The sequence below is a fragment of the Mustelus asterias genome, chromosome 7 (genome assembly GCF_964213995.1).
Source record: "Mustelus asterias chromosome 7, sMusAst1.hap1.1, whole genome shotgun sequence".
In the NCBI taxonomy this organism is placed as follows: domain Eukaryota; kingdom Metazoa; phylum Chordata; class Chondrichthyes; order Carcharhiniformes; family Triakidae; genus Mustelus; species Mustelus asterias.
Window position 1 is genome coordinate 14,613,903 of NC_135807.1, and position 27,744 is coordinate 14,641,646.

General features: G+C 44.7%; 1 protein-coding gene across 1 annotated transcript in view; it reads left to right on the forward strand.

The window, feature by feature from the left end:
- Positions 1-9,111: 9,111 nt before the first annotated feature.
- afg3l2 (AFG3-like AAA ATPase 2) overlaps positions 9,112-27,744 on the forward strand; it is a 71,779-nt gene continuing 53,146 nt past the window's right edge. The window contains exons 1-6 of the mRNA XM_078215697.1: positions 9,112-9,342; positions 12,962-13,061; positions 16,648-16,722; positions 17,201-17,313; positions 21,056-21,208; positions 27,020-27,094. Of these exons, the coding sequence (XP_078071823.1) occupies positions 9,250-9,342; positions 12,962-13,061; positions 16,648-16,722; positions 17,201-17,313; positions 21,056-21,208; positions 27,020-27,094 (609 nt within the window). The 5' untranslated portion in view covers positions 9,112-9,249. The remainder of the gene's footprint in view (positions 9,343-12,961; positions 13,062-16,647; positions 16,723-17,200; positions 17,314-21,055; positions 21,209-27,019; positions 27,095-27,744) is intronic.

A 27,744-nucleotide genomic window follows, 5' to 3' on the forward strand; every position in this document is an offset into this window, starting at 1 on the left:
CTGTCCATCATCCTGAGCCCCGCCCCTCATCCACTCCGCGGCACTGTCCATCATCCTGAGCCCCGCCCCTCATCCACTCCGCGGCACTGTCCATCATCCTGAGCCCCGCCCCCACTCCGCGGCACTGTCCATCATCCTGAGCCCCGCCCCTCATCCACTCCGCGACACTGTCCATCATCCTGAGCCCCGCCCCCACTCCGCGGCACTGTCCATCATCCTGAGCCCCGCCCCTTCACTCCTCCACCGCCCCTTCACTCCTCCACCGCCCCGCCCCCACTCCGCGGCACTGTCCATCAACCTGAGCCCCGCCCATCTAGTCCCATTCCGGGGCACTGTCCAAACTAGGCCCCGCCCACATCCCTTGCCCCGCCCCATTCCGGGGCACTGTTCAAACTAAGCCCCACTGCCCACACCCTTATTCAGTCGTCCGGCACGCCCTCAGCGGCACGTTTCAATCTGTGGCCCGCCCCTTCACCTCCTCACTTTAGCCACGCCCCCTCACGTGCGCCACCTCGCCCTCGCTCCGCCCCCGTCCCTATACAGAGCTTCCCCATGACGTCACTGCTCCTGTTACAATTGCTGGGGATTTATCTCCGTTTCCATGGAGCGCTCACCATCAACAAAGTTTCATTGCTCAATCGGTGAAAGCCCGACCGACAGCGACATTTCTTAAATGGAGGTAATAACTGATTGTTATAATTTAAAACGTTTTAATTTAAAATGTTAGATTTGAAAATACAAAGCCGGCATTAATATAATTGTATAATTATAATTAATATAATTAGACATTATTAATTTACATATAGAATAAAGCAAGCATATACATATAGAATAAAGAAAGCAAGGGGCACAAGGTAGCACAGTGGTTAGCACTGCTGCTTCACAGCGCCAGGGACCCGGGTTCGATTCCTGGCTTGGGTCACTGTAAGAAGTTTAACAACACCAGGTTAAAGTCCAACAGGTTTATTTGGTAGCAAAAGCCACACAAGCTTTCGGAGCTCCAAGCCCCTTCTTCAGGTGAGTGGGAATTCTGTTCACAAACAGGGCATATAAAGACAGAGACTCAATTTACATGAATAATGGTTGGAATGCAAATACTTACAGCTAATCAAGTCTTTAAGAAACAAAACAATGTGAGTGGAGAGAGCATCAAGACAGGCTAAAAAGATGTGTATTGTCTCCAGACAAGACAGCCAGTGAAACTCGGCAGGTCCAGGCAACTGTGGGGGTTACAGATAGTGTGACATGAACCCAATATCCCGGTTGAGGCCGTCCTGTCACTGGGTCACTGTCTGTGTGGAGTTTGCACATTCTCCCAGTGTCTGCGTGGGTTTTCTCACGGTCCAAAGATGTGTGGGTTAGGTTGATAGGCCATGCTAAAAAATTGCCCCTTAGTGTCCTAGTGTAGGTTAGAGGGATTAGCGGGTAAAATACGTAGGGATATGGGGGTAGGGCCTGGGTGGGATTGTGCTCGAAGCAGACTTAATGGGTCAGATGGCCTCTTTCTGCACTGTAGGGATTCTATGAACCTCTACCCATGAAGAAAATTACACTAGAAAAGGCCCATTCATGGGCTATCCATGTCTAAACGTTTGGGTCAGGTTGATGGGGTTACTTTCTCATAGGTAATCAGATAGTAATTGGATCTCTATATTGACGCCCAGCATCATGACCCACATGAATAATAGCGACTTGGGTGAAGTCCTGGCGGGTACCCTTCACCCACAACTGAAGAGGAGAGACAGGGCAGAAGTAGCTAACAAAAATGAAGGGAGGAAAATCAATTTCCGATGTATATAACCACGTGGTGCATCAAATTTGATGAATTGCTTGAAAGACACCATGTTCCCAGAAATATTTCATATGTTCCAAGTCTAAACAACAGGAACACCTCTTATCCAAAGAGGAATGTGGTGTGGGTTACCGTTTACCAACCAGTTTACAACGATGGTGTTTTCCCTGTCTACCAGCAGATTAAGTATTCTGCAACGCGCTGTTACTCCTACAAGCTCTTTGCTACAATGTTAGAACAATCTATTACGCAGTCCCATCCAATCACACACTGAGGAATGAAAGTCAATTTCTTTGTAAAATGAAACAACAGCTAATTTTTCAATATAACGGCCTCACCTTGCAATCTCACCCCAGTGTGATGTATGCAGAGCAGCTTAGGTTGGTTTTATCACATACACTTGCTGGCAAGCTGTCAGGGATTGGCCACTTACAGACAAATGCTGCTAATCGGGCAAGTAAGGGTCCATGTCAAAAAAGGAAAGAAGAACGATAAAAAGTAAAAAAAGCAGGAAGATGAGGTAAGGGCAGCATTGGCAGATGCGGTAAAACAAAGTGACTATAAAGCCCATGGCAGGCTTTGGGCCAAACTTCACTTTGTTTGGGTGGGTGGGGTCATTTGTGATGACGTAACTGTGCAGGGGGCGGTGCCTTGGGTGGGCGGGGAAAGGGCGGGCCTGCGCCGTGACGCAATACGCACAGCATGTATCCAAATGGGCAGAGGCTGAGCTGAAATCCTGTGCTCTCTACACATCTTAAACAGGGAGGAGATATTTATTCATAGCAAACAGGGAAACAACAGAAATTGAATGGTGCATCATCATCTCCTGATACAATTGAACATATTTTGTTCCTCAGCACAGGCTGGCAGGAGTAATTGAAGACTTTAATCATCGTCTCTCAGTTCTCCCAATTTCCTGTTACACTTTCTATCCTCATTCATTCATTCTATTGGATCTAATTGATCACACCTCTCTCTCAAACTTTATTCAGATTTTCATTGCAGTTTATCCTCACTTTTGAGGAACTGTTTTTGCCTCATAGAATCTCTACAGTGCAGAAGGAGGTCATTCGGCCTCCAACAGACCATCCCACTCAGAATCTATCCCCCACGTATTTGACCTACTAATCCCCTAACCTATACATCTTTGGACACTAAGGAACAAATTTAAATTCATTTATTAGTGTCACAAGTAGACTTACATTAACACTGCAGTTAAGTTACTGTGAAAATCCCCTAGTTGCCACACTCCAGCATCTGTTTGGGTACACTGAGGGAGAATTTAGCATAACCAATACACCTAACCAGCACATCTTTTGGACTTGTGGGAGGAAACTGGAACACCCGGAGAAAACCCACGCAAACAAGGGGAGAACGTACAGACGCCGTACAGACAGTGACCCAAGCTGGGAATCGAACCCGGATCCCTGGCGCTATGAGGCAGCAGTGCTAATCACTGTGCCGCCATACCATTCACATGCAGAATGTAGTGTTGCCATCATAGCCAGGGTGTAGAGAAAGATCAATGTAATCTGAAGTAGGTCCATTCAAAAGTCTAATGGCAGCAGGGAAGAAGCTGTTCTTGAGTTGGTTGTTACATGACCTCAGACTTTTGTATTTGCTCCTTCGCACAGCAGCAAAGGCTGGCAGGAGTAATTTTTTTTTGAAAATGTTTGCGGACTGTGCACCTGGTGACCATTCCCAGGAATTTTATGCTTACTATGAAAGGGGAACTATTCATGACCATATAACACTCCAAAGCACAACACTGGAGGATTAGGCTTAGTTTTGTACTGAAGTGAGACTTGAACTAACAACCTTCTGACTCACCAGCAAATACAGTACCAACTGAACCACAGCTCCATTTAGCAAAGCCTATTACACCTTGTATTCCCATCCAAGTACTAACCAGGCCTGAGTCTGCTTAGCTACTGAGGTCAGACAAGATTGGGCATTTTTAGACTTGTATGGCCTAGTAAATTGTAAGCACAGTCTCCTGTGAGAATTGAACTCATGACTCCTGGTATACAAGGCCAATGCTCTAACCACTAAGCTTTGGAGTTAGAACAAAGAAGAACAAAGAACAGTACAGCACAGGAAACAGGCCCTTCGGCCCTCCAAGCCTGTGCCACTCCTTGGTCCAACTAGACCAGTTAACAGCTAAAATCCCGACGTTCAGTTTGCCCAATTTCCTGTTACACTTTCTATCCTCATTCATTTATTCTATTCTGTTGGGTTTCAAATTTCAGTCAGATTTTCATCGCTATTCATCCTAATTTTTGAGGAACAATTTTTGCCTCAATCTCTACAGTGCAGAAAGAGGCCATTTGGCCCATCGAGTCTGCACCGATTTTCCAACAGTGCATCCCACCCAGAAGCTATTCCTTTAACCCCATATATTTACCCCCCCTTAATTTCCCCTAACCTACACATCTTTGGACACTAAGGGACAAATTTAAGTTTATTTATTGATATTACAAGTAGGCTTACATTAACACTGCAATGAGGTTACTGTGAAAATCCTCTCGTCGCCACACTCCGGCACCTGTTCAGGCACACTGAGGGAGAATTTAGCATGGCCAATGCACCTAACCAGCAAGTCTTTTGGACTGTGGGAGGAAACTGGAGCACCCGGAGGAAACCCACACGGACATGGGGAGAACGCTCAGACTCTGCACAGACAGTGACCCAAGCCGGGTATCGAGCACAGGTTCCTGTGAGACAGCTGTGCTAACCACTCTGCCGTCATGCTGCCCATTTAGCATGGCCAATCCACCTAACCTGCAGATCTTTGGACTGTATCCATTTTTATTCTACACATCCTCTAGTTGAAGCTTTCCCATTGCTGATCCATTGATATGTCTACTAACGTTTCTGCCTAGCTAATGATGAACCCGATCGGTTCTTCTCTGGCAGAACTCTGCCCCACTGTTTGACTCTTCCTTATCTATATTCTCTCACATCGAACCTAATTATGTTGTGGTAATTCTCCTGTTTTCTCTAACCTTTATCAGATATGTCCTCACAGTAGTTTTGCAGAATCACGTATTCTTTAATCAATACAAGTTATGAGAACACACAATTAAGTTAGTTGCTAGAAATTACTTGTTGCAGAGAATCACTGGCTTTTGCAATAAGGTGTCAGCACACATAGGTTCGCTCGCTGCATGTGTTCAAGAGTATGCTGGATGACTTCCTGCAGATGGAAGGGATCACATGTTAAATTGGATAGTAATATGGGGCAACGGGGATAACCATATCAGCTTCATGGTCTCATAAAGGTTATCAATTTATCCTTGAGGATGAGGGAAATTTTCCAGACTTTTAATCCCTATATTAGGATACAGTTTGTTTGCTTCTCATAAGATTGCATGTGAAGTGGAGGGGAGAATGAGTTTAATGGTGTGAATTGGTTGCACTAATGTGCAGGCTTGAAGGGACCATCTGACTATGTCCTGTCTCTTTTTCAGATGTCTTTATGTTAGTTAACTCAAAAGAGATTTACCGAGGAAACAGTATTTGACGCATTCTAAAAATGTTTCCTAATTGGACTGGGATAAAGTTAATGCAACGTCAATCTTGGGATAGCTAGTGTGACATATTGCCACAACACTCCCTGCAAACATTTGGGCCAGAATTCTCCCATCCCACCCGCCACTGGAATTTTAGGGACTGGTTGCAGAGAATGTGAAACGCCATTGACGGTTGGGCGGGAATTTACAACTTTTAGAACAGCGAGGCCAGAGCATTCCGCCATTGCACTCTCATCTCCAAAGCATGGTTGCAGGTAACGCTCACCAAGGATTGTACCATTACATTTCCTGTTTCTTCACTTTGTCATTGTGTTACAGCAATTCTTTAGGACATCGTTACACTGTAACCCTGTATTTGAATCCTTTATTAACATTTCTATATTCTACTACCTTCCACCCACCCCCGGCCACTGCATTTATTCTGAAAATATTGTCCTGATTCAAATTATTTAATATGTTCACTGGATTGTTTCTGGCTTTGATTCACATTTTTGATATTCCTTGCCTTTTTATTTGTTTTACATTAGCCCAAAGCCTCTTTCTCCCCTTTTCCTGCCAATATTTTCCTCAATAAATAAATCTGTTTCTTTCCAACCTCCTAATTAATCCTGATAGATAAGTAAAATGCCAATCACTATTCAAGTTAAATCATGACACCAATGCAAGGACACATGGGTACAAGCTAGTTCATGATCACAGAATCGCTACAGTGCAGAAGGAGGCCATTCAGAACATCAAGAATATCAAAAAGTAATTTCAATAAAGAATGACGTTTTAATTCCTGGAATGGGCTTCCAAGTAAAGTCAAAGACAAACCTCTGGAGAAATTCAAGGTATAGTTCGATACTATGATGTTTCTAAAGAAGGTTAAGCAAAATGGTCTGTTCTCTTTGGAATGATGATTGATCTGTGCGTGCTCTGTCAGTTCATAGATTGAAGTTAATTGGCAAATGCAATGGATTCCTGAGGATAAACTTTTTAACGCAATGAGTTTTAAGATCTGGAATGCACAGAGAGTATGGTGGAGGCAGGTTCAATTGAAACATTGAAGAGCTTTTTTAGTTTATTTATTAGTGTCACAAGTAGGCTTACATCAACACTGCAATGAAATTACTGTGAAAAATCCCCTAGTCGTCACACTTCAGCACCGGTTCAGGTACACAACACCATTATTCCCACGAAACTCATCTCCAAACAAGGTGCCTGGGCCTCGGCACCTCCCTCTGCGACTGGATCCTGAACTTCCTAACTCACAGACCACAATCAGTAAGGATAGGCAACAACACCACCTCCACGATCATCCTCAACACCAGTGCCGCACAAGGCTGTGTTCTCAGCCCCCTACTATACTCCTATACACCTATGACTGTGTGGCCAAATTCCCCACACAGGGCAAGTTTGCCCTCTTTTTAGGTCAAACCAAATAAACAAACTCAGATTAAGTTAGGACAAAGTAAAAAGGGGCAGCTCCCCAAAAGGAGGGGGAACAGCCCAAACAGAAATCAAAGTACAAAGGAAACTTAAAAGCATCAAATTAAAATGTGACTGTCAGGGTCAATAACGCACCCCAACCCCTGCGGTGCCCAACGGGCGCAGAAGGCGTCAACCGCGCCCGTATTACACCACCGTAGTGGGTCGGATCTCAAACAATGACAAGACAGAGTACAGGAATGAGATAGAGAATCTGGTGAACTGGTGCGGCAACAATAATCTCTCCCTCAATGTCACCAAAATGAAGGAGATTGTCATCGACTTCAGGAAGCGTAGAGGGGAACATGCCCCTGTCTACATCAATGGGGACGAAGTAGAAAGGGTCGGGAGCTTCAGGTTTTTAGGTGTCCAGATCACCAACAACCTTTCCTGATCCCCCCCCATGCCAACACTATAGTTACAAAAGCCCACCAATGCCTCTACTTTCTCAGAAGACTAAGAAAATTTGGCATGTCAGCTACGACTCTCTCCAACTTTTACAGATGCACCATAGAAAGCATTCTTTCTGGTTGTATCATAGCTTGGTATGGCTCCTGCTCTGCCCAAGACCACAAGAAACTACAAAAGGTCCGTGAATGTAGTCAGTCTATCACGCAAATCAGCCTCTCATCCATGGACTCTGTCTACACTTCCCGCTGCCTCGGCAAAGCAGCCAGCATAATTAAGGTCCCCACACACCCCAGACATTCTCTCTTCCATCTTCTTCCATCAGGAAAAAGATACAAAAGTTTGATGTCACGTACCAACCGACTCAAGAACAGCTTCTTCCCTGCTGCTGTCAGACCTTTGAATGGACTTACCTTGCATTAAGTTGATCTTTCTCTACACCCTAGCTATAACTGTAACACTACATGCTGAACTCTCTCATTTCCTTCTCCGTGAACGGTATGCTGTCTGCATAGCACGCAAAAAACAATACTTTTCACTGTATGTTAATACATGTGACAATAAATCAAATCAAATCAAACTGAGGGAGAATTTAGTATGGCCAATACACCTAATCAGCACATCTTTCAGAAGAGAGAATTAGATTATCTGAAAAAGGGAGAATATGCAGGATTACAGTGAAGACAGGGTGTGGCATTAGGTGAATAGTTCATTTGTTGGACTGGTGCAACGGAAAGTGGGCTGAATGGCCTCCTACTGTGTTGTAACAATCTATATCTCGAGTAGTTGCAGCTTTATAAAACTCTGATCTCACAGCTGTTTGACAAACTCGGTTTTTCTGCAGACAGTTTAGTTGGGCTTGTTATCAAATCGAAGTGAGTAACCTATAAGAGCAGTGCAATGAATGTGTCGCTAAAATAGTTATCTGAGAACATATTGCTACATTTAACGGTCCATTTGTTGACCTGTGTAATTCTAATAACCTGGAATGGACAAATTAAAAATGCATACATACTTAGATTTTAAACGGACATGGGGAGAAAAGAGAAAAAACAAACGAGTTGCAAATTGTCAGCTAAGCTTGCAGATTGTCTCACCTTCCTGTGATGATAAATCCTAATCGGTAAAATACCAGCAGGCTGTTGGTTAGCATGGGGAGAGTAAAGAAGTCACCCATTAACCTCGTCACCAAGTGGAAAGAGCAGCGAATCGTAGGATTCGAATAAATAAATGGCGAGGAAGAGAAAGGTAAAGAATAGAAAGAGACAGAAGGAGGGGAAGAGGCAGCAGCACTGACACAGGCAGTATAGCAGCAAGGACATGGCCAGCTGGCTCACAGCCACACCCTCCCCCAGAGTTTGTTACTGTGTGAGGCACGTGACTGGGGGCGGGGCGACGCCATGGTGTCACCAACCGGGCCCCGCCCCCTACCGCGGCGGCAACCTGAAACCGTCACCAACCAGGCTCTCCCCACGCTGGGCGGTGGCGTCACCACCAGGCCACGCTCCACCGCGCGGAGACGTGTGGCGTCATCAACCACCTCCACGTCCCCCCGCCGCGGCGGCAACGTGATGCCGTCACCACCAGGCCGCGCCTCACCGCGTGAAGACGTGGTGATGTCAGTAACCAAGCCCACCCCCCGCGGAGGCGACGGGATGTTGTCACCAATCTGGGCCACAGAGCGACGTGATGGCGTCACCAATCTGGTCCACAGAGCGACGTGATGGCGTCACCAATCTGGTCCACAGAGCGACGTGATGGCGTCACCAATCTGGTCCACAGAGCGACGTGATGGCATCACCAATCAGGTGCCGAGCCATAGAGGCGACGTGATGGTGTCATCAACCACCTCCCCCCGCGTGGGCAACGTGATGGCGTCACCAACCAGGTCCCGCCCCCCCACACGCTGACGTCTGGCGCTTGACGACGGCGCCATCGCCATGAGTGAGGAGGAGGGGGAAGGGGAGCGAGCGTGACAACCTCCATGTCCCCGCTAACCGCGGATCCACAACCCGTTTATAAACAGAGAGACAGTGAGCGAGAGTGATGGCGCACCGCTATTTCCTGATGGCCCGTTGCTGCTGCCGAGGCTTGTACAAGAGCATCGGCCCTCAGCCGAGCAGCCCAGCTTGGAGACTGGTAAGCGAGAAGGAGGAGAGCTTTAAACAGGGTCACCGGCAGGCCAGCATGTTTACAGCAGAGAAGCAGCCCTCACTGTACTGTACTGTAATGTGCTCTCAGCTTGAAAACCATTTACACTTGTTAATGACGTTGATCTGCTTTCAGGCATGCATCATAAATACCCTTTCCCTCTATCATTGGATCACTTTTTTACAGCTCAAATCAATAGAATAATCTGCTATTTGATTTTCATGTTCTGACAGTGGTATTGTCCCATTTGATGGAGGTTAAAGTTCAGGTTGATCAAGCTCTCAGAGCCTCGGTTTTATCGATAGGTTTAGAGAATGCAAACACAAGGAAACTGAACAAACATTTTATAAATCACCTGCCAGGCCTCCCAGCAGATGTTTTGTGCCCAATTCTGGGCACTACACTTGAGAACAGGCAATGGACAGGGTGCAGAGGTGAGTTAGGATGGTGCCAGAGTGGCACAGTGGTTAGCACTGCTGCCTCACAGCGCCAGGGACCTGGGTTTGATTCCCGACTTGGGCCACTGTCTGTGTGGAGTTTAGTTTAAAGTTGGTTAGGTGCATTGACCCGAACAGGTGCCGGAGTGTGCCGACTAGGGGAATTTCACAGTAACTTCATTGCAGTGTTAATGTAAGCCTTACTTGTGATTAACAAATAAACTTTATTTTAGACGAGGGTTTCAATTAACTGGATAGTCGAGAGAAACTAGGGTAGGTTGGAATGGTGCCAACACTCTCATCTCTGAATCTCACGGTTTGAGTTCAAGTTCCACTCCTGGGCTTGAGCACAAACATCAAGGTTGACACTCCAGTGCAGCACTGTGTGAGTACTGCACTGTTAAAGGTGCGGTCATTTTGGTGAGATGTTAAACTATTTGCCTACTCAAGTGAATGTAAACCCAGATAAATGCGTAGTGGTCCATTTTGGCAGGTCAAATGGGATGAAGGAGTACAATATAAAGGGAAAGACTCTTAGTACTGTAGAGGATCAGAAGGACCTTGGGGTCCGGGTCCATAGGACTCTAAAATCGGCCCCGCAGGTGGAGGAGGTGGTTAAGAAGGTGTATGGTGTGCTGGCCTTTATCAATCGAGGGATTGAGTTTAGGAGTCCGGGGATAATGATGCAGCCATATAAGACCCTCGTCAGACCCCACTTGGAGTACTGTGCTCAGTTCTGGTTGCCTCATTCCAGGAAGGATGTGGAAAAGATTGAAAGGGTGCAGAGGAGATTTTCAAGGATGTTGCCTGGATTGAGTGGCATGCGTTATGAGGATAGGCTGAGGGAGCTCGGTCTTTTCTTCTTGGAGAGACGTAGGATGAGAGGAGACCTAATAGAGGTATATAAGATGTTGAGAGGCATAGATCGGGTGGACTCTCAGAGGCTTTTTCCCAGGGTGGAAATGGCTGCTACGAGAGGACACGGGTTTAAGGTGCTCGGGGGTAGATACAGGGGAAATGTTAGGGGGAAGTTTTTCACACACAGGGTGGTGGGCGAGTGGAATCGGCTGCCGTCAGTGGTGGTGGAGGCAAACTCAATAGGGTCTTTTAAGAGACTCCAGGATGAGTACATGGGACTTAATAGGATGGAGGGTTATAGGTAGGCCTAAAAGGTAGGGATATGTTCGGCACAACTTGTGGGGCCAAAGGGCCTGTTTTGTGCTGTAGTTTTTCTATGTTTCTAAACAGTCCCAGAGCACTATTTTAAAGAGCAGAGGCGTTATCCCCAATGTCCTGACCAATATTTATCCCTCTATCAATATTACAAAAACATTATCATTATCACATCGTTGTTTGCTGGAATTTGCTGTGTGCAACTTGGCTGCCTTGTTTCCTACATTCCCATAGTGACTACACCTCAGTGGCTGCAAAGTATTTTGAGATGTCTGATGCCCTTTGGCCCCACAAGTTGTGCCGAACATATCCCTCCCTGCAGAGGGAGATAGTGCGCATGTGCAGGCCTCTAATGCTGCACATTAGCAGTAGCAGGGGTCTGACAGATGAGAGAGCTGTCAGGCCCCTGCTAGTGCAGGCTGCCCAGAGCAGAGCAAACCTCCCCCCCGCCCCCCCCAACCCAATCACGGGGGCCCACGGCCTGAATATAGCCCCTGCCCGCCCCTCACCCCCACCACCGCCCAGACCGATCATGGGCACCCTCCCTTGCCCTCGGTCTCCCTGAGATTTTCCAGCATTTTCTATTTTTGTTTCAGATTCCAGCATCTGCAATATTTTGCTTTTATAAAAATAAAAGATTGTTATTTTGGGAATAAGTCACAAGACCTTCTCTGGCCACGGTTTAATGTATTTCAAGGTGAATGGTGGCTTTACTCTGCAGCTATGTTTACAATTAATCATTGATATTACATCAGCAAGATTAAGTAAACCTTGCTGTGAAACATTTCACACGCGTGCATGTTTAAGGTTGGTTTTGTATGAAGGCTGGCTTGTTGGGATGTTGGGAAAGCCAAATGGATAAAAAACTTTGATTTGGTTCTGTTATATCTGAGAGCTGAGAAAATGGCTCCTGTGATCCACTTCTCTGACATTTAGCCAAACTGGTGATGTGCTGAATATGAAGGGCAAATAACCTAGCCACCTTTGTCTACGTTACAGTTCTTCACCACACAGTCACGTGGAATATTTATAATCGGTGCACTGTTGCGCATGTTGGAATAATATGTTATACAGACATTAATCGTAGAATCCCTACAATGCAGAAGGAGGCCATTTGGCCCATCAAGTCTGTACCGACCACAATCCCATCCAGGCCCTATCCCCAGAACCCCATGAATTTACCCTAGCTAGCCCCACTGAGACTAAGGGGCAATTTAGCATGGCCAATCCACCTAACCCGCACATCTTTGGACTGTCGGAAGAAACTGGAGCACCCGGAGGAAACCCACGCAGACACGGGAGAATGACCCAAGCCAGGAATCGAACCTGGGTCCCTGGCACTGTGAGGCAGCAGTGCGAACCACTGTGCCACCGTGCTGCCCACATTAATGTTAGCTGGTCTAACTTCTTAGAATCTTAGAAACCCTACAGCTCAGAAAGAGGCCATTTGGCCCATCGAGTCTGCACCGACCACAATCCCACCCAGGCCCCACCCCCATATTGCCTTGGACCATTGGCACAGTGGTTAGCACTGCTGTCTCACAGCGCCAGGGACCTGGTTCAATTCCGACCTTGGAAGACTGTGTGGAGTTTGCAAATTCTCCGTGTTTGTGTGAGTTTCTTCCGGGTGCTCCGGTTTCCTTCCATAGTCCAAACATGTGCAGGTTAGATGGATTTGCCATGGTAAATCTGTGGGGTTACAGGGATAGGGTGAGGTGGTGGGCCTTGGTCAGGTACCCTGTCAGTGAGTCAGTGCAGACTAGATGGGCTGAATGGCCTCCTCCTGCACTGTAGGAATCCTATGATCCCCATTTAATATGAAACATTTCTGAGGAGTTTCATATTTTTAAGCTAGAGTTTCTACTTGGTAATTACTGTTTCTGTATACAACTGAAGCATGTGTTAAAGAGCCATTCTTGAACCTGTGGTGCATTCTCCTGACATTCTATGTTGCGATGTCTTGTTGAAGGAATTTGTATCATTTATTGCTCTTGCAGTTTTCAGGTTGTACACACAATTGTGTGGGCTTGGATAGGAACAGCCTACTGGCCAATGTATTAGGTGTCTATGGACGGCTCTGCGCACGACCTCCAAAAGGTGAGATAATAGCAATTCTGACTAAATTTACAATCGCTGCATAGCAATTAGTCTTTCTTTACAAACCTCCAGAAACTTTTTTAGCAATTGGCATTCTTTGTTCCCTCTGTAACCCAAAAATCAGAATGCAACTTGCAATATTTTCAAAATCAGATATTTAAATTTTTTTGTCACGGGTTTTAATTCTGATAGAACTCTGAATTATAACGTTTTCCGACTAAATTATTGATAAACAGTTGATGTTGGAGTTAGAGCGCAGGTTTGAAATGTGGGCAGTTAGGCATTTATCTACATAATGGGACGTTGTTATCCTGTCAGCTCTGGAGATGCTGTTTCCAACAGTTGGTTTCGGGCCAGGAGCTGAAAGGTTTATTTCCCTGCCTACCCTTCAACTGGGAAATTGCTACGACTTCCAAAAAAGAAGCAGAGATAGCTTTATTAAAACATGAAAGACACATTTTTGGATTTGGTTGGTGTAGCAAATAAGCATTAACTAAATTAGTGTCGCAAACAGAAACCAAAAATCACTGCTTTTTAAAATTCATTCATGGGACATGGATGGCCAGCATTTATTGCCCATCCCCAGTTGCCCTTGGAGGGCAGTCAACCACATTGCTGTGGCTCTGGAGTCACATGTAGGCCAGACCAGGTAAGGACGGCAGATTTCCTTCCCTAAAGGACATTAGTGAACCAGATGGGTTTTTCCGACAGTGGTTTCATGGTCATCAAAAGATTCTTAATTCCAGATATTTTTTCTTGAATTCAAATTCCACCATCTGCTGTGGCTGGATTCGAACCCGGGTCCCCAGAGCATTAGCTGAGTTTCTGGATTAATAGTCTAGTGATAATACCATTAGGCCATGGCCTCCCCCTGAATTGCTTAAGGGAAGCAGGTGTGTGGGGACACCATCACCTCCAAGTTCCACTCCCAAGTTACACACCATTATGAATTGGATATATGTATATGTTATGCCATTGTTCCTTCATCGTTGCTGAGTCAAAATACTGGAACTTCCTACCTAGCAATGCTCTGCTTGTCCCTTCACTGTGTGGGCTGCAGCAGTTCATGAGGAACTGGTCAAGAATGCTGACCTTGTCAGCAATGCCCAAAACCATGAATGAATGTTTAAAAATCTAAAGTTGAAAATGTATTTATTAGTCACAAGTAAGGCTTACATTAACAATGGTTCAACCTAACTAATGAAGTTAGAGTCATAGAGGTTTACAGCATGGAAACAGGCCCTTCGGCCCACCTTGTCCATGCTGCCCTTTTTTTTAAACCCCCTAAGCTAGTCCCAATTGCCTGCATTTGGCCCATATCCCTCTATACCCATCTTACCCATGGAACTATCTAAATGCTTTTTAAAAGACAAAATTGTACCTGCCTCTACTACTACCTCTGGCAGCTTGTTCCAGACCTCACCACCCTCTGTGTGAAGGAATTGCCCCTCTGGACACTTTTGTATCTCTCCCCTTAAACCTTAAACCTATGCCCTCTAGTTTTAGACTCCCCTACCTTTGAGAAAAGATATTGACTATCTAGCTGATCGGTGCCCCTCATTATTTGATAGACCTCTAAGTTCACCCCTCAGCCTCCTACGCTCCAGAGAAAAGTCCCAGTCAATCCAGCCTCTCCTTATAACTCAAACCGTCAAGTCCCGGTAGCATCCTAGTAAATCTTTTCTGCACTCTTTCTAGTTTAATAATATCCTTTCTATAATAGGGTGACCAGAACTGCACACAGTATTCCAAGTGTGGCCTTACCAATGTCTTGTACGACTTCAACAAGACGTCCCAACTCCTGTATTCAATGTTCTGACCAATGAAGCCAAGCATGCCGAATACCTTCTTCACCACTCTGTTCCCCTGTAACTCCACTTTCAGGGAGCTATGAACATGTGCCCCTAGATCTCTTTGTTCTGTAACTCTCCCCAACGTCCTACCATTAACTGAGTAAGTCCTGCCCTGGTTCAATCTACTAAAATGAAGTTACTGTGAAATTCCCCTAGTAACCACATTCCAGCGCCTGTTCGGGTCAATGCACCTAACCAGCACTTCTTTCAGAATGTGGGAGGAAACCGGAGCACCCTGAGGAAACCCACTCAGACACGGGGAGAACGTGCAAACTCCACACAGACAGTGATCCAAGCTGGGAATCGAACCCGGGTCCTTGGCGCTGTGAGGCAGCAGTGCTAACCACTGTGTTACCGTGCCGCCTTATTCTGTAAAACAGAAATTTTGTTAACTTTACAGCAAAAGTTTTAAGTTAACTATAGGTTATAATTTGTGTCTTGCTTCTTATACCTGGGTATATCTCCTGAATTGAGAAACATGGTACTAGTATCTGTAAAGTTGTCTGTGTTTATCAATCCCACCGACGTAATTAGAATTGTGTGTGCAGGAGTTACCTGATCATGACCGGTATTATTTCTGCTCCTTTAATAACCCTATCTCAATTTTTCAGTTGGAAATATTCTCAGGATTCCAAAACTGCAAATAAAATTGACGAAATGAACCTGATTCTGAGATGGGTGGAGTTTGGGTTCAATTGACCAGTAAACAAGAATAGGTTTAAGGCTTATATCCCCTTGAGTCATGTCAAAGGTTACCCACCATGTTATCATAGAATCCCTGCAGTGTGGAAAGAGGCCATTCGGCCCATTGAGTCTGCACCGACCACAATCCTACCCATGTCCTATCCCCATGGGGATAGGACATGGGTAGGATTGTGGTCACTATTTACCCCACTGATGACCACTATTTACCCCACTAATCCCTCTAACCTACACTTCCTGGGGCACTCTGGGCCAATGCAACTAACCCGCACATCTTTAGACTGTGGGAGGAAACTGGAACACCCGTGGGGAACCTACGCAGACACAGGGAGAACATACAAACTCCACACAGACAGTGACCCAAGCCAGGAATTGAATTTGGGTCCCTGGCGCTGTGAGGCAACAGTGCTAACCACTATGCCACCATCACACCCGTTATCAAACCTGGATCTGGTGCTGTGAGGCAGCAGTGCTAACTACTGTGCCACCATGCCGCCCTGTTATCCGGATGTATATATGCGTATACAATCCCATAGAAGGTACAACAGGATTACCTTAATTGAAAACTGCACCCCCAACACAAGGGCTGAATCGTCTTGTTTCTATGTTGGACATAGAAACATAGAAAAATAGGAGCAGGAGGAGGCCATTTGGCCCTTCGAGCTTGCTCCGCCATTCATTATGATTGTGGCTGATTATCCAACTCCAAAGCCTGATCCTGCCTTCCCCCCCATGTCCTTTGATCACCTTCGCCTCGAGAGCTGTATCTAACTGCTTCTTGAAAACATTCAATGTTTTGGCCTCAACTATTTTCTGGCAGTGAATTTCACAAGCTGACCACTCTCTGGGTGAAGAAATTTCTCCTCGCCTCTGTCCTAAATGGTCTACCCTGTGCCCTCAGACTGTAACCCCTGGTTTTGGACTCCCGCAATGGTCCTTAGTAATGTCCAGAGAATTAAACTGAGCTCAACTATGTGTAATTCTTAGATTCATTTTTATATTAATACATTTAAATGTATTTTTTTTAACAGGTTTTGAAAAATATTTTCCAAACAAAAGATCCCAAAAAGCAAGTGATTCCAATGGATCATCCAGTGAGGCAAAAGGTATTACACATAGTTTATTCACATCATAGAATTTTTGAACGATTTGTATGAATTCAGAAATTTTATTTGGGTTAAAATTAACGTTAATAAAGTGTGGTCTCCATTTGGATATTACACTTGGAAGCAACCTTTCTGAGTACTTAATTAGCATTAGCATTATAGTTGCACACATTATTTGATTTGATGTATTAACATACAGTGAAAAGTATTGTTTCTTGCACGCTATACAGACAAAGCATACCGTTCATAGAGAAGGAAACGAGAGAGTGCAGAATGTAATGTTACAGTCATAGAATGAAGTTTTAGAAGCATAGAACGAGAGTAAAAGATAGAATTAGAAGGTATGCTGGGCACAGCTTGCAAGAAGTTGCTTCACTCCAGCGCCATCTCTGAATTAGCCCAATAAAGTGAATATTCAGTGTCTGCAGTCCAGGCCAGACTGTTTCTTATTGACATTGATTTACTGCAAATTTCACAGAAGCAAAATCCACAAATTCTCAGCGTCCAGGGAACAGTGGAGCCGGTGGTGGAAGTGGAGGAAAGAAAGGAAACAGGAAGGATGAGTCCACCTGGTGGGCCAGATTACAGAAGGTAATTGCTGGCAATGTTTATTTTAATCTGATTGGGCGAAGTTGAATTCCCAAAGCTCCAAAAAAACTTTGATTAGGCACAGTTCAATTCCTTAACCGACAGGAGCAGATCATTTAGTGAAATAATGGCTGATTTGCCACCTAATTGCTGACTGTCCCATCTTTATGCCCCATATCCTTTACTACCATTACATCAACAAAAACCATTCAATCTCAGAATTAAAGTAATAGTTGACCTGGCAATAGTTAGTTTGCTGAAGAGCGTTCCAATCTTCTACCACTCTGTCCATATAAGTCTTCTAATTTCACTCTTGAAAGTCCTGATTCTAAATATCCGCCTAGTCCTAAACTTCCCACCAGTGGAAGTAATTTCTTTTCATCACCTTATCTGTTCTCCTTAATATCTTGAAAGATTCGATGAAATCATCATTTAACCTTCCAAATTCCAGCCTTGCTTTGTGTAATCTCTCCTCGTATAGCTTCGCCCTTGGAGTCCATTTCCATAAATCTAAACTGCACTCCCTCAAAGGCCAATATATCCTTCTGAAGATGCAGTGCCCAGAACTGCCCACAGTGCTCCAGATGTGATTTAGCTAGTGCTTTGTGTAACTAACATCACCCTGTTTTACACATAAACAAATGGGCCCTCAAGCCAGCTCTGCCATTCAATAAGATCATGGCTGATCTGATTGTGACCTCAACTCCACATTCCCACCTACCCTCTATCGTTTCACTTCCTTATCAAAAGCCTTTCACCCTCTTGCTTATCAAGAATCTTATCTAGATCAAGGTACCACACAAAAGGCTACCAAAGTCCATGGTTTGGGGGTAGTATATTAACATGGATAGAGGATTAGCTAATAGAAGATGTGGCAATGGCCTCAAAATAAGGGGGAGCAGATTTAGGACTGAGGAACTCCTTCACCCAAAGGGTTGTGAATCTGGGGAATTCCCTGCCCAGTGAAGCAGTTGAGGCTGCCTCATTGAATGTTTTTAAGGCAAGGATAGATAAATTTTTGAACAGTGAAGGAATTAAGGGTTATGGTGAGTGGGCGGGTAAATGAAGCTGAGTCCACGAAAAGATCAGCCATGATCTTATTGAATGGCGGAGCAGGTTCGAGGGGCCAGATGGCTTACTCCTGCTCCTAGTTTTTATGTTCTTATGTTCTATTAAGACAGAGAGTTGGAATGAGAGGGGCATTATCAGGATGACAACCTGTGGAGTGCCACAGGAATCAGTGCTGCGGCCACAATTATTTACAATATATATTAAGGACTTGGACAAGGGAAGTGAATGTACTATTGCCAAGTTTGCAGATGACACAAAAATAGGTGGGAAAGCAGGTTAATGGAGGGATAGAGACAGGTTAATGGAGGGATAGAGACAGGTCAATGGAGGGATAGAGACAGGTCAATGGAGGGATAGAGACAGGTCAATGGAGGGATAGAGACAGGTCAATGGAGGGATAGAGACAGGTCAATGGAGGGATAGAGACAGGTCAATGGAGGGATAGAGACAGGTCAATGGAGGGATAGAGACAGGTCAATGGAGGGATAGAGACAGGTCAATGGAGGGATAGAGACAGGTCAATGGAGGGATAGAGACAGGTCAATGGAGGGATAGAGACAGGTCAATGGAGGGATAGAGACAGGTTAAGTGAGTGGGCAAAAACCTGGCAGATAGAATATGATGTAGGGAAATGTGTAGTTATGCACTTTGGGAAGAATAAAGGAGCTGAATATTTAAACGGACAAAGACCGAGAAAGCTGCAGCTCAGAGGGATTTGGAGTCTTTATGCATAAATCACAAAAATCTAGCATGTAGGTTCAGCAGGTAATGGGGAGTACAAAAGGAATGTTGGCCTTTATTCCAAAGGAAATGGAGTATAAAAATGGGGAAGTCTCACTAAAATGATGCAAGGCACTAGTCAGACCACACCTGGAACACTGTGAATAGTTTTGGTCCCCTTATCTAAGGAAAGATCCACTTGAATTGGAGGCAGTCCAGAGAAAGTTCAGTAGGTTGATCCTGGCTATGGAGGGATTTTTTGTGAGGGTAGGGTTGTAGGGTTGGCCTGTATTCATTTGAGTTCAGGGGCATATAGCATTCTCGGGCCTTGACAGATGCTGAGAGGTTGTTTCCCTTGTGGGAGAGTCTGGGACCAGAGGGCATAATCTCACAGTAAAGGGTCGCCCATTTAAAACAGGCGAGAAGGAATTTCCTCTCCCAGAGGATAGTGAATCTGTGAAATTCTTTACCACAGAGTGCTGTGGAGGCTGGGTATTCAGGCATGTTCAAGGCTGAGATAGACATATTTTTAATCGGTAAAGGAATCAAAACTTATGGGGACAAGGTGGGAATGTGGAGTTGACAATTATCATTACAGATCATTCATAATCTCATTGAATGGTGGAGCAGTTTGTCCATCCATGACTGACAAACAGTGGCAGCCGTGTGTACCACCTACAAGATGCACTGCAGGAACTCACCAAGATTCCTTAGGCAGCACCTTCGAGTCCCACTACCAGTATCATCTAGAAGGACAAGGGCAGCAGACAGCTGGGAACACCACCTGGATGTTTCCCTCAAAGTCACTCACCAACTTGACTTGGAAATATATTGCAGTTCCTTCTGTCATTGGGTCAATATCCTGGAATTCCCTCCCTAACAGCACTGTGGGTGTACTTACATCTGCAGCGGTTCAAGAAGGCAGCTCACCACCGCCGCCTTAAGGGCAGCTGGCGATGGGCAATAAATGTTGGCATTGTCAGGGATGCCAACATATCATAAATGAATTTTTTCTCGATATTCAAGGACTCTGCTTCCTCCACCTTATGAGGAAGAGTTCCAAAGACTTACGACCCTTTGAGATAATATTCCCCTCATCTCCATCTAAAATGGGCGACTCCTTACTTTAAAACTGTGACCCCTATTCTAGGCCTCCAGATACATAGACTAGTCTTTTTGATTATTTCCTGTACCTGTTTATGACATTTTAATGAGTTAGGTACCTGGACCCCCAGTCTCTTCAGACTTTTTTAAAAAATTCATTCGTGGGACATTTGTGTCCAGCATTTATTGTCCATCCCGAGTTGCCTTTGGAGGGCAATTGAGAGTCAACCACATTGCTGTGGCTCTGGAGTCACATGTAGGCCAGACCAGGTAACGACGGCAGATTTCCTTCCCTAAAGGACACTAGTGAACCAGATGAGTTTTTCTGACAATGGTTTCATGGTCATCGTTAGATTCTTAATTCCAGATGTTTATTACTGAATTGAAATTCCACCATCTGCCGTGGCGGGATTCGAACCCGGGTCCCCAGAACAGTAGCTGAGTTTCTGGATTAATAGTCTAGCGATAATAGGCCATCGCCTCCAGTTACATCCACTGTTTCTAACTTTTCACCGTTTAGAAGGTGCCCCCCCCCCCCCCCCCCCCCCCCCGCCTTTCCACTGGAACCCCCATCCCCCTCCTTTCTAGGAGGGGGGTTGGGGTGGGTGGATGGCAGGCAGGAAGGAATTAAGGCCACAATCAGATCAGCCATGATCTTGAACAGAAAAGCAAATCTGAAGGACCGAATGAGCTACCACTGCTCCTGTTTTTTAGGATCTTATCAGTTGGTTGAAGGTTCTTCATTTTAGTGGAGCAGATATTTATTGCATACAGTTTGATGGACATTTATGAATGTTGTACTTCACTTACATCAGGCACTATTTGAGATCCCTTTATTCTTACTTTCTAGGGCGATATTCCATGGGACGATAAAGAATTTCGATTTTACTTTATAGGAGGGGCTGCATTTTGGGCAACTGTTACTTATTACCTTTTCTTCAGAAATACCGGCAGAGAAGTTACTTGGAAAGACTTTGTGAATAATTACCTTTCTAAAGGAATTGTAAGTGATAAAATACTATGATTGCCTAATTATTGCAAAACGTACTGTTATTCTAGATAGAGAAGGGAACTTTATGTAAAATGTACACATGTCTTCATAATTCAAACTATTTTCTGCTTATCTACAAATATACGTTCAGGTGGAATTTTTTTTGAGCTGAAATTCTACTTCCTAATATTCAGCTCCACGAATATAGAGGCAGCATGATTAGGTTTACTGGTTAATGGTCTCTGAATATCTTTATTGTGGATTTCCAGGATTTTTACTGTAAATTAGGGATTATCCTCCAGGTTCTTCCAATAAAATTGCAACATGTCGTGGAGGTTGTTGTAGTGGGAGGTTGTTGTAGTGGGAGACTTCAATTTCCCTGGTATAGACTGGAAATCGCATAGGGCTGGGAGTCTGAATGGGGAGGAATTTGTAAAATGCGTACAGGAAGGTTCTTTGGAACAATATGTAGATAGTCCGACTAGAGAGGGGGCTATTCTGGACCTAGTACTGGGGAATGAGCCCGGTGAGGTCTTCAAAGTTTCGGTAGGGGAACATGTGGCAAATAGTGACCACAATTCTGTTAACTTTAGGATAGTGATGGAAAAGGATGAGTGGTGTCCCAAGGGTAAGGTGTTGGATTGGGGCAAGGCTAATTTTAGTGGGATTAGGCAGAAATTGGCAGCTGCTGATTGGGAGAAGCTGTTTGAGGGTAAATCCACATCTGGCATGTGGGAGTCTTTTAAGGAACAGTTGTTAGGGCTGCAGGATAGGCATGTGCCTGCAAAAAAGAAGGATAGGAAGGGTAGGATTCGAGAACCGTGGATAACCAGGGAAATTGAGGGATTGGTCAAAAAGAAAAGAGTGGCGTACGTTAGGCCCAGGCAGCTAAAAACAGAGGGAGCTCTGGAGGAATACAAAGAAAGTAGGAAAGAATCAAACGAGGAATTAGAAGGGCAAAAAGGGGTCACGAAATGTCCTTGGCAGACAGGATTAAGGAGAATCCCAAGGCATTTTATTCATACGTTAGGAACAAAAGGGTTGTCAGGGAAACAATCTCTCAGGGACAAAAGTGGGGAATTATGCTTAGAGCCCAAAGAAGTAGGGGAGATCCTAAATGAATACTTTGCGTCGGTATTCACAAAGGAGAGGGATGTGTTGACTGGGAGTGTCTCGGAGGGGAGTGTTGACCCGTTAGAGAAAATCTCCATTACAAGAGAGGAAGTGTTAGGTTTTTTAGGGAATATAAAGACTGACAAATCCCCAGGGCCTGATGGAATCTATCCAAGGCTGCTCAGGGAGACGAGAGATGAAATCGCTGGGCCTCTGACGCAAATCTTTGTCTCGTCACTGGACACAGGTGAGGTCCCAGAGGATTGGAGGATAGCTAATGTGGTCCCGTTATTTAAGAAGGGTAGGAAGGATAACCCAGGTAATTATAGGTCGGTGAGCTTGACGTCCGTGGTGGGGAAGTTGTTGGAGAGGATAGGATGTATGCGCATTTAGAAAGGAATAAACTAATTAATGATAGTCAGCATGGTTTTGTGAGAGGGAGGTAGTGCCTCACTAACCTGGTGGAGTTTTTTGAAGAAGTGACTAGAATGGTTGACGAGGGAAGGGCCGTGGATGTCGTCTATATGGACTTTAGTAAAGCGTTTGACAAAGTCCCTCATGGGAGGTTGGTGCAAAAGGTTGGATCTCATGGGATAAAGGGGGAGGTGGCTAGATGGGTGGAGAGCTGGCTTGGTCACAGAAGACAGAGGGTGGTAGTCGAAGGGTCTTTTTCCGGCTGGATGCCTGTGACTAGTGGTGTTCCGCAGGGCTCTGTATTGGGACCTCTGCTGTTTGTGATTTATATAAACGATCTGGAAGAAGGTGTAACTGGGGTGATCAGTAAGTTTGTGGACGACACGAAAATGGCTGGACTTGCAGATAGTGAGGAACATTGTCAGAGGCTACAGATGGATATAGATAGGCTGGAAATTTGGGCAAAGAAATGGCAGATGGAGTTCAATCCAGATAAATGCGAAGTGATGCATTTTGGTCGAACTAACATAGGAGGGAGCTATACGATAAATGGCAGAACCATAAAGGGTGTAGATACGCAGAAGGACCTGGGTGTGCAAGTCCACAGATCCTTGAAGATGACGTCACAGGTGGAGAAGGTAGTGAATAAGGCATATGGCATGCTTGCCTTTATAGGACGGGGCATAGAGTATAAAAGTTGGGGTCTGATGTTGCAGTTGTATAGAACGTTGGTTTGGCCGCATTTGGAATACTGCGCCCAGTTCTGGTCGCCACACTACCAGAAGGACGTGGAGGCTTTAGAGAGAGTGCAGAGAAGGTTTACCAGGATGTTTCCTGGTATGGAAGGGCTTAGTTATGAGGAGAGATTGGGTAAACTGGGGTTGTTCTCACTGGAAAGACGGAGGATGAGGGGTGACCTAATAGAGGTGTATAAAATTATGAAAGGCATAGATAGGGTGAACGGTGGGAAGCTTTTTCCCAGGCCGCTGGTGACATTCACGAGGGGTCATAGGTTCAAGGTGACGGGGGGGGAGGTTTAACACAGATATCAGAAGGACGTATTTTACACAGAGGGTGGTGGGGGCCTGGAATGCGCTGCTGGGCAAGGTGGTGGAGGCGGACACACTGGGAACGTTTAAGACTTAGCCACATGAACGGAGTGGGAATGGAGGGATACAAAAGAATGGTCTAGTTTGGACCAGGGAGCGGCGTGGGCTTGGAGGGCCGAAGGGCCTGCTCCTGTGCTGTATTGTTCTTTGGTTGTTTTTCATTGTGAAATTTATAAAACATTGACAAATACTTTGTGGTTACTCGAAACAATTGCAACATTTTGAAAAAGTAACTTTTTTTGGCAACAACTATAAAAGAGTTACCCTATTCCTACATAAGTAGAGCAATTTTCACTACTTTTGCTGGAGTCATAGAGGTTTACAGCATGGAAACAGACCCTTTGGTGCAACTTGTCCATGCTGCCCAGTTTTTACCACTAAGCTAGTCCCAATTGCCCGCATTTGGCCTATACCTATCTTACCAAAGAGCCTTAGACAGCACCTTCCAAACCCATGACCACTTCCATCTCGAAGGACAAGTGCAGCAGATACATGGGAGCACCACCACCTGCAAGTTCCCCTCCAAGCCACACACCATTCTGACTTGGAAATATATCGCCGTTCCTTAACAGTCGCTGGGTCAAAATCCTGGAATTCCCTCCCGAATGGCATTGTGGGTCAACCCACAGAACATGGACTGCAGCGATTCAAGAAGGCAGCTCACCACCACCTTCTCAAGGGCAATGCCAGCCAGCGACACCCATGTCCCACGAATGAATAAAAAAAAAGTAACTGTCTAATGTACCCGCCTCTACTACTGCCTCTGGCAGCTTGTTCCAGATACTCACCACCCTCTGAGAGAAAGAATTGCCCCTCTGGATGCTTTGGTATATCTCCCCTCGCACCTTAAACTTATGCCCTCAAGTTTTAGACTCCCCTATCTTTGGGAAAAGATATCAGATGCTGGGTTCATCTAATTGTGAAAATTCTCACATCCTCTGCTCATTGCTATAAAATAACTGCTACTTAGCACATCTGTTTCACCGCACACCTATTTCGCTTGGCTATCCCATGTCCGATTCTCTTTATTGTTTCTTTTTATCTTTAGGTTTTTGTCCAAGAAGGGTTTAGTTTTTTGAAGGACTGTTGTTTATAAAATGTACCTTGGGATTTGATTCATTGATTTTGGTGCTTAACAGTTGATCTGGTTAATTCTGATAGCTGTTCGTCCCACTCTAACACTAATACTGGTTCTCGTCGATTGCTGTGCCATTTTTTAACCAAATTGACCAATTAATGCCCAACAACCTCCATTCCCTGTGAACAGAAAACACAGATTTGTCTTGATAAATGCTGACATATAGATAGAAATGCACGGTGGCACAATGGGACCAGGGTTTGCTTCTTGGCTTGGGTCACTGTGCAGAGTCTGCACATTCTCCCCGTGTCTGTGTGGGTTTCCTCCAGGTGCTCCGGTTTCCTCCCACAGTCTGAAAGACGTGCTGGTTAGGTGCATTGGCCGTGCTAAATTTTCCCTCAGTCTACCTGAACAAGTGCCAGAGTGTGGTGACTAGGGGATTTTCACAGTAACTTCACTGTCCTGTTAATGTAAGCCTACTTGTGACACATAAATAAATAAACTTTAAATTTTGACTGCCTGCTTAAAGCGCTGATTTACTCTGAGGCACCTCTTTTGCATTGAAATCTGGCATTCCTTTTTCTAAATTTGGAACAGTGTGCGTGCCGTACAGTAGACAGCTGTCATTGGATTACCAGCGTTATAAATAATTGATTGAGTGAATCCTATTCAAGTGTTCAGCTCAGCCAGAAGAAATCAGCTTGGCTCTGCAGGCACCATTCGAGTTCTATTTTAAAGGAGTTCTGCATGTTTAAAGTGCCAGTGAGCGTGGTGCTTATCGAAGGTTCAGGAAGCAAATGTGTTGAAAATGAGCATTACCAAACACTAAATAAGAAATCCCTGAATTGGAATGGTTACCTAATTTGGAATCTTTTTCATTTGGTTGCCGGAAAGTGTTTTCCGTTGGTGTTCTGTAAACCCAGCTTGTAAGGTGTACTTTTCAGATATTTAGGTATCAAATGACCTTGTGACATTAGAATGCTCCACAACATTGAATACACCTACGTGTGAAACTGCTCGGGATAGTAAGCAGAGGTTTTCTTAAGAGGATTTCAACGTGGAAAGGTTGACTGGCAGTAATTTCAATTTCAGTAAATCCAAAAATATGGAAAATTTGGGGGGGGAGGGTGTTGATTCCCAAATAGTGTATCCAAGAACATGTAGAGCAAGGCAGAAATTGCTGTGTAGAGGAAGTGTGGAAGCACAATTTTGGGCACAAAATTATTCATGCAGTTGCATCATTTGATTTGATTTATCATTGTCACATGTATTAGTACATGGCGTTTGCCACCAAATGAACCTGTTGGACTTTAACCTGGTGTTGTTAGACTCCTTACATGTATTAGTATACAGTGAAAAGTATTATTTCTTGCACACTATACAGACAAAGCATACCGTTCATAGAGAAGGAAAGGAGAGTGCGCAGAATGTAGTGTTATAGTCATAGCTAGGGTGTAGAGAAAGATCAAATTAATGCGAGGTAAGTCCATTCAAAAGTCTGATGGCAGCAGGGAAGAAGCTGTTCTTGAGTTGGTTGGTACGTGACCTCAGACTTTTATATCTTTTTCCCGATGGAAGAAGGTGGAAGAGAGTATGACCGTGGTGCGTGGAGTCCTTAATTATGCTGGCTGCTTTGCCGAGGCAGCGGGAAGTGTAGACGGAGTCAATGCTGGTTTGCATGGTGGATTGGGCTTCATTCACGACCTTTTGTAGTTTCTTGCAGCCTTGGGCAGAGCAGGAACATGCACTTTTTTGAGACTTCTTTTTTATTAAATGTTTAATAGTTTAACTGATTAATAGATTAAATGATTAATAGTTTTTTATTAAATGTTTAATAGTTTAACTGATTAATAGATTAAATGATTAATAGTTTTTCTTTAATAAAAGTTGTGTAACTAGACCATTCTGAATCTAGACTAATTGAAAAATATTGCATCTTTTACTATCATTGTAAATCTTACTATTTTGTGTTGAAACTCTTATAAATGGGTTTATGAAAGACTCGTTCGTTCTTTGGGTTTATATTTTGGGAGTATAAAGATGAAGGTAATTTGGTGGATTGAAGGTTTTTTAAAGACTAATTATATTTTCTTCTTTTCTCGTTGCTAGGTGGACAGATTGGAAGTAGTAAACAAACGCTATGTCAGAGTAGTTTTTTCTCCTGAAAAATTAACTGTGGATGGGGTAAGTTGGCTTTATACATATCCAAAGTTCCACGTGGAGCATTGTTATAATTTGTGATATGCACTAAGTAAACAACAACAATGACTTGCATTTATATAGAGCCATTATAAAACATTCCAAATCACTTCCAAGGAGTGATTCCAAAGTTTCAGTTGTTAACATTAATTCTGAACAATACCCGACCCAGCACGGATCCATGTGAAACTCCACTTCTGCCAGTCTGAATAGGATCACAGAATCCCTACAGCGCAGAAGGAGGCCATTTGGCCCATCGAGCCTGCACCGCCAACAATCTCATCCAGGTTCTATCCCCATACCCCATATATTTACCCTGCTAATCCACCTGACACTAAGGGGTGATTTAGCGTGGCCAATCAACTTAACTCCCACATCTTTGGACTGTGGGAGGAAACCGGAGCACCCAGAGGAATCCCACAAAGACACGGGAGAATGTGCAAGCTCTGCACAGACAGTGACCCAGGCCGGGAATTGAATCCGGGTCCCTGGCGCTGTGAGGCAGCAGTGCTAACCACTGTGCCACCGTGCCATTCTCTTTGCAGCTACTCTTTGTCACCACTCTGCTTTCTGTTTTGCAGGCAGCTGTCTATCCTTTCTTCTACCTGTCCCTTACTCCTTGTGAATTGACCTTG